The 7414-nt window shown below is 54.3% G+C and overlaps 1 protein-coding gene across 2 annotated transcripts; it reads right to left on the reverse strand.

Moving 5' to 3' along the window:
* Positions 1-1084: 1084 nt before the first annotated feature.
* LOC146430981 (transmembrane protein 100-like) lies at positions 1085-5760 on the reverse strand. 2 transcript variants are annotated; one of them, XM_085075219.1, is made up of 2 exons: positions 2921-5760; positions 1085-2385 (listed from the first exon to the last, which is right to left on the reverse strand). In XM_085075219.1, the coding sequence occupies exons 1-2, from the start codon at positions 2973-2975 to the stop codon at positions 2057-2059; spliced, it is 384 nt and encodes a 127-aa protein (XP_084931345.1). In that variant the 5' UTR covers positions 2976-5760; the 3' UTR covers positions 1085-2056. The 2 variants fall into 2 exon arrangements, with proteins under 2 accessions (XP_084931345.1, XP_084931344.1); XM_085075218.1 differs by lacking the exon at positions 2921-5760 and having other exon boundaries at positions 1085-2696.
* Positions 5761-7414: the final 1654 nt, after the last annotated feature.

Below are 7414 nucleotides of genomic sequence, written 5' to 3' on the forward strand. Positions count from 1 at the left end.
TTTAGATGGGCTTGCTTCAAAATGGGGGGAAAGAAGGGCTGAGCTTTCTCTGAAAAAGTGAGATCAGTTTGGGAAGGATAAGGAGCAGAGCTCCTGATCCTGACAGTGGTGATGAGCAAGGTGAGAGCAGAGCAGCCACAAACCTGTTTGCTGAAATATTATAGTAAGAGGAATGAAATTTCAAACAAACAAACAAACAAAAAACCAAAACTGAGCTGGGACCTAAAACCCTCAATCCACAAACATTTCCTTGAGCATCCCCCACACCACTCAGACACCACTGAGCCCCATGTGGCTGGAAACCCCTGGTTTGCTGACTCTGAGAAGCTGAAACCACAAACTACAGATACTTAAACACCTCAAAAGAACGACCAGGCTTACAAAGAACAGCTGGGACTCAATGTCTGTTAAACTCATCACCTGCCACAGAGCTGGGCTCTGTGATACTGTCCCCCAAAAACGTAAAGCTTTGGTCAGATCTGAGGCTGAAAGAGTCTCCAAGCCTTCCAAACTCTGTGGGTATTTGAGCCTGGATTTGCAGGACTGGGCCTCCAAGCCCTAGTATCCCACTATCCTGAGAGTGGCTGGGGGCCACGCACACTGTGACCGACAGCTGCAGCAGCTCCCGGGGCTGTGGAGCACGATATAATTATGGATCCAAAGCTGTCGGGATCAGAGCTGCGGGCAGGAAGGGTGGCATGTGACACGGCACACGCGGGAGCGCCCTGGCTCCACGGGCACTCGGCACAAGCTCGGCTTTTCTCCCGCGTGTCCTGCTCCTAGCTTCTGGCTCCATTCACGGGCTGTGCTGAGCATGGAAAGGCTCCAGCTCTCGCGACCGGAGCGTGGCTGTTCTCTGTAGCTCTTGGCATGGCCGCAGGCGTGCAGGAGTGCGGGGAGCAGCTTTTGGGAGCCGCTCGGGGTGCGGGGCCAGCCGGGGCAGGGCAGCAGCCCGGCTCTGCCGCAGCCTCCGCGGCCGGGCACGGGAGCAGCCGGACAGGGATCCCCGCTCTCACATTTATTTGTTAGGGTAATGACTTCAAAGCTGAATTCAAAGAATGGGAGCAGGGACTTCTTTGCAAAAAAAAAAAGAGTGGTAAAAGTGTATTTGCTCCTTTTGGATGCACCTCCAGCTCCTTCTCCACAACAACGTTGCTATCAGGCTCCCACAGCCGGGGGATGCTGCTGCGAGCTCACAGCACAAGTCACTGCCCCGGGGCATCCCAGGCACACGGAGCTGGGACAGCGCCGGGCTAGGTCACCCGCACGGGCACCGAAAGAGCCCGAATTCCTCCTCCACCAGCAGCAAACCCCTAACAGCCACCGCCCTCTCGAGGAAGAGCTCTCCATTCCCCGCGTCCCCCCTGCCGCTACCAAGATCCGCTGCCCTCCCGGCACGCTCAGCTCCCGACCTGCCCTTGTCGCCGTCGCTGTCCCCGGGGGCTCCCTGCCAGGTTGGCCCTGCTCACGCATCGCTGTTTGCTGCGTCCCGCACCCCCACACCCATCCTGCCACGCAGCTCTAGGGCTGCTCCCCGCACCCAGCCAATTTCCTTCTAAACTCCTTCTGTCCTGCGCCACACGGGTCCTCGCCTCAGGAGAAAACCGCAAGAGGACAGAAGTGACGCTGGACTCTTCCAACGCCCAGCGGGGCTTGCCAGGCTGCCTCGGTTTCCCCGGCACAGAGCAGTGCCATGGGCTCGCTGTGGCTCTCCGGCGGTGCATGGCAGGGACAGGCAGAGTGTCCCTGTATGGTGACTTGCTCCTTGGCCACTCTCCGGCCTCCTTGGCCACTCTCCGGGCTCTTTGCATGCTAGTCCCAGGCAGGCAGGCAGGAGAGAACCTCTCGCGTGGCTGGGCTGCCCCTACCCCCATGCCGGGAGCGGGGATGGTCGGACGCTGGCGCGGGCGGGGTGGAGAATGACGGCAAGCTGGCCTCGGGCACGGTCCGGACCTCCTCGGGTGCGACAAAGCCGGTGCTGCCACCCCTCTGCTCGCGCAGGGGGTGTGTGAGCAGGGGGCTCCGAGTGGAGCTGAGCCTGTGTCCCCAGCCCGGGTCATAGGGCTCCCTGCTCCATGGCCACGGGCTCCTGGCGCTGCCGCTTGCGCTGCCGCTCCCGCTTGGCCCGCCAGCACACGTAGGCAGCCACCAGCAAGCCCACCCCGAAGATCAAGGTGGCCACCGAGACCACCTTAGCGATGTCCATTTGGGGGCCATTGATGGTGAAGGTGATGCACGTCGCTGCGACGCCGATGACCACGGAGACGATGCCGAAGGGGAAGATGCAGCGATACCAGGATTTCTCGGTCCCGCCGGTGGCCAGGGCCAGTTTGTTGAGTGTAGCCGTAGAATCGGTGGCTGTGGCCAGCGGCAGCCCTGGTTTTCCTCCCTGCAGGCAAGTGAGTGAGTTGGACTTGCAGCCCATCATTTTGGCGAGAAAACCCAGTAAGGAGGGCACAACGCGCGTGTTGGATGGACAAGAGTCGCGGTGCCGGCGATGGAGGGAAGATTCCGGATCCTACATGGTCACTTTGTCCGGCGGCTCAAGGTGCAGACGGGCCGGGATCTTGTCTGCCGCTGCTCTCACTCGCAGCTTGGGCTCCTTTGCTGCCAGACTGAGCGAGGGCTGGAGAAGGACTGGAGCAAGGATTGGCGGTGGCAGCGGTGATCTCATGACGGTGGGAGGACCGGCTCGGCCTCGCCTCCTGTTAACTGTTTCGGGCTGTGAGCAGGCAGCTGCCTGCAGCCCAGCTGGGATCGTTCTTGGGATGTGTTTTTTCAATTTGCATCTGTTTTCGCCGGCCCGGACCCCGGCTAGGCAGTGCTGGGGCACGGACGCTGTCCCGACTACCCACTGCCCCCAGGGCCACATTGCTGCAGCCCCACGGGCAGGGAAATCCCAAGGGAACAGCAGCGGGACTTCCAGCCACTCCCCTGAGCCCCTTTGCCTCCTCCGTGGGCAGTGCCAATGCCATCACCTCCTTCCAAGTTACTTTTTCTCCCGGTGTCACCCTCTGCCAGCTTTGTTCCCCGGCACAGGGCTTGGGGTGGGAACCCTCACTGGGAGCCCATAGACTGGTGAAGCTGGTAGGATGTTGCTGGGGGTGACACTGGGGGAAACAGAGGGTGACCAGTCAGGGGACCTGGAAGGAAAGAGGCCAGAGATGAGGTGCAGGAGGATTTGGGATTTGAGATGATTGCAGGGTAGATCCAGGGGGGCAGGGTGCTGAAAGGCAGCTAGGAGCAGGAGGGGATCAGCAGAGCCATAGGAAGCTCTCCCGGGAAGGAGAGCCAGTGTGCTGTAGGGTCAGGCCCTGGGACCTGGGCACTGCTTCCTTTCCATACAGTGCCAAATCCAGACTACCAAGATTAACCATTTTTAAACAGCAGCATTGAGCACAAGTAGGTGATGTTGGCTCTGCACTGCTCTGGCACAGAATCACACATGAGCAACACATGGCAGAGCCCAGTGATGCCACCCAAGCCTCCTGGGCAGGGAGGAGAGAGACATAAACAGCCTGGAAATGGTGAAGTACAAAATCCTCCCGCCCAGCTCTGACTATCAGCAGAGACTTATTTTTGTGGGTAAAAGGTTTTTGTGCCACCTTTACCGTGAGTGGATCAGGGAAGCATCGAGACCGGAGATGGCACAAACAGTTCCTATCTCCTCTGGCTTCTCCTGCACTGTTTTATTTATTTTTTAATTGGGTTTCCTGAAGGAGAGAGGAAAGGAATGAGATATTGCAACAAACCTGAAGACCTGGAGCCTTTCCCAGGTCAGAGCTTCCCCCTGAGCTGATGGGGCCCAGCTGTGTTTCTGCATCAACTGAGAGAAAGCCAAAAACAAGGGAGAAAATCCACACTGAAGGAGAAGCAGAGCTGGGCAGTGAGAGAGAGGCTCTGGGGAAGCTGAGATGGAGAGTCAGAGAAGCTGATGGGACTGACTCAGGAAAGGGGAGGTCTGGGCATTAGTCTGGACAGGGAATGTATTATCTTCCCTTTCTTGTGGGCACTACTCTTGCTTACAGCATCCCCAGGGAAGTCGTGCCCCTCTGGGGAAGAATAAAGCTGTTTTGTATCAGAGTTTGCTCCTCTTCAGGCTTTCTCTCGTAAGCTGCGTGCAACCTGTAAGCGCCAAAACGGAGGGGGCTGGGGCTGCAACAGCCCTGGCATTTCTCCTTGCTCTCCGTTTCTTAAATAATATGCAGAAATAACAAAAGTGGATCTGGTTGGTCAGGTACCAGCTGAATTCCCAAAATTCCCATAGTATTGCCAGAGGCAGGCAGCTGCAGACACCAGGGACCTGGGCACAGGGGCTCTGGCTCTGCACAGAAATAGCAGTGGGAAAATAACTCCAGCTAAGGCAGACATGCAGCACACGGTGCTCTGACAACCCAGTTTTGTTATTTACTCTCCAGATTGCTCATTAGAGGGGAAGAAGAGCAGCAGAGCTCCATGAGTCAACGCCCTTTGAGCGAGGGCAGAACTGCCCTGAAGACCGATACCGCCCAGCGCAAGCTCCAGCCTCAGCTTTGAGGAGCTTTGTCAAACTTGAAAATGTTCAGGCTTAAATTTACCCCGAGCTGAACCCTTGAAGAAAATACCAGCTACAATAGTTCAGCTGCTGCTGACAGTGGGGTCTGGAAGAAAATACTTCAAGAATGAGCCTGGCTATGGGCCACTTCCCAAACTGCTTCTCAGGAAACTGGTGATAGGACACAGCTCCAGCCCCCTGCACTGGCTCTAACCCCCTGCAGCCTGCACTCCGGGGGTTGGAAAGGCCTCTGGACTTCCATCAAAACCCGACAGCGTTAGTGGATTGACAGCTGTACCCATTTTTAAGTGGTGCTGAAGAGCAGTAACTGGCCTTGAAAAAGCAGGAGGTGAGAAGAACACGTCATTCGGTTAGAGAAATGCCCATTTACGTGTCTCAGTTCTGATCCATGAGGGCTTTGAGTATTTGACTCAGCGACACTGATGTGATCCTGCTGTGGCAACCCTGTGTCTCCTGCAGCAGGACCAACCCTCACACCTGCTGCTGCTTGAAATGGTACAGGAATGAAACACAGCTACACACCCATCTGCAGGAAATGTGCCTCTATCAAACTCCTCCCTGTTACACTGAGATGGAGCTCATCAGTGTTTCCAAAGCAGCAGAGGCAGCAATGTCTGACCAAGGACCTCTACAAGTCCACAGATGCTTTAAGAGAAATTATCTGCCAAGAGCAGAGTGCACATCACAGAGCCATGCTGGCTTTGGCCCTGGTTTGGAAGGAAAAGCAAGACCACAACAACCCTGCACAAGGCTCAGGCTGGGACAGGGTCACCACCAGGAAACCTCTCACACTCTTGTGGAAAGCAGGTGGATGCACTTCCCCTCCTTCATTCGAGGGCCAAATTCAGGCAACTCTTTCTCCAATTTCGTGGTTGTTTTCTATAAACCCACAGTGTGCTGAGGGAGAGGTTTCAGGATGGGCTGCATGGTGTGAATCTATATTCTTGGGCACTGAATCTTCCACCCTTGGTGGGGCTGACAGGCTCCTCTGCCTGGGTGCTCCACTCCTTCCCTCAGCGCTCCTTCTGCAACCAACATAAGGGTGTAATTTTCACGGCAGAAATAGAGACTTGTGAGTCCTCCTCCCTCTTCCCACAGGAGCAGACAAAAGTGCAGCTGGGACTGGATGAGTCACCTTGCAGGAGCAGAGATGGATGACACCCCCTCCACACACAGACACCCACAGGGACCATGGGGACATGGAGGGGGCACAGGAGCTCTCCCTGCTGCTAGAACGCTACCCAGTGCCAGGCTCAGAGCCCTTGGCTGGGGGAAAAGCTCCAAAACCTGTCTCTCAGGACTGTGGGAAGGGAAGGGAAGGGAAGGGAAGGGAAGGGAAGGGAAGGGAAGGGAAGGGAAGGGAAGGGAAGGGAAGGGAAGGGAAGGGAAGGGAAGGGAAGGGAAGGCCTGGAAAATTCCTGTTGAAGAGGAACAGAAAAGAGCAGAGAAGGTGAATGGCTTGGGTGGGAGATGGAAAGGTGGTTGCTGAGCAAATAACTCAGATTCCTAGAAGGGAATGAGGAAGAAAGAAAGGATGAGGAAGCCAGGATTCCCCTAAAACAGATTAATTTCTCCAATTTTGAAGTAAGAAATCCCAGAATCAAATCTAATGCTGAGCACCACCACAAAATCCCAGGAGAAACAGGGTCTGGGAGGAGATCCACATTCCCTAGCACTGCCCCAAGCTGCAGCAGGAGGAAGGAGTCCCATGGTGTGTTCATAATTATCTGAGTGACCAGAGACACTGACACCCCCTTCTCAAAGCAGACATTAGAGCCAAAATCATTTGGAGACCACCTGGAAATGCTAAAACAAAGAAAGCAGGGCCAGGATGCAGAGACACCCTTGTGCCACTCTCTCTGCCTATGGCTCCAAGTCCTGCCGTGCTCGGGATGGACACACTCCCTCCTGGAGCTGAACCATTGCACAGGGGAATGTTTGTATATGAAGGAATTATGCCTTATTTTCTCCAGAACTAGAAGGTAATGGGGCTGGAAACAAGAACAGAAAACAACGTATCTTGCAGGAAATAACACCTTTAGGCAAAGATAATTGAAGATCATCTGTGTTACACAATTCACACATGTCCCTGCATGAGTCAAAGAAGTAACACTCACTCATGCCCACCTCACTGCTCATTTTTGGGACACACAGCTCAACACTGGGGTCTATGTTGTAGAAATCCAGCAAATGGCAACCCTGAACCTTTTTCACACAGAAAACTGTGCTCTCAACAAGTGACCTTCACTCAGTTAAAAATTAGATGCCAACTGACCCCAGGCATTCACTTATCACACAGAGGAACTGGAACAAACAACAAACCCCAGTAGTTTATAATAACTTAGAAATCCCCACAAAGGTTTTTTTCCTTTGGCTCTGTGAGGAAAATAATAACTCTGCCTTTATTTGGCTATAAAGAATCATGGAACTGTTAAAGTTGGAAGATCATCAGTTCCAACCGCTAACCCAGCATCACCATAGTCACCATTAACCCCTGTCCCCAAGTGCCATATTCATGCATTTTTTAAACCCCTCCAGGGATGGTGACTCCACCACTGCCCTGGGCAGCCTGTGCCAGTGCCTGATCCCCTTTCCATGATGAAAATCTGGTACAGTTCATGCAAGAACCACTTAATGAATTAAGACTTGGGCAGGAAACACTGAATAACAATTTATTGCACAACTGTCCCCCGCCACAAATAACCTTTGTCTGCAATGCGAAATGAGAGCAGGTGAACATGGCACCAATAACCACAGCTGACTGTGGAATAAACCCTGGCAAAGCCAGCCTTAAGGTTTGAGAAGCTCTATTAATTTTAAGATAAAGAGCAGGGAAGAAACTCCTCACGCAGCAGGAAG

The sequence above is a fragment of the Lichenostomus cassidix genome, chromosome 14 (genome assembly GCF_008360975.1).
Source record: "Lichenostomus cassidix isolate B80296 chromosome 14, HeHo_3.0, whole genome shotgun sequence".
Classification (NCBI taxonomy): domain Eukaryota; kingdom Metazoa; phylum Chordata; class Aves; order Passeriformes; family Meliphagidae; genus Lichenostomus; species Lichenostomus cassidix.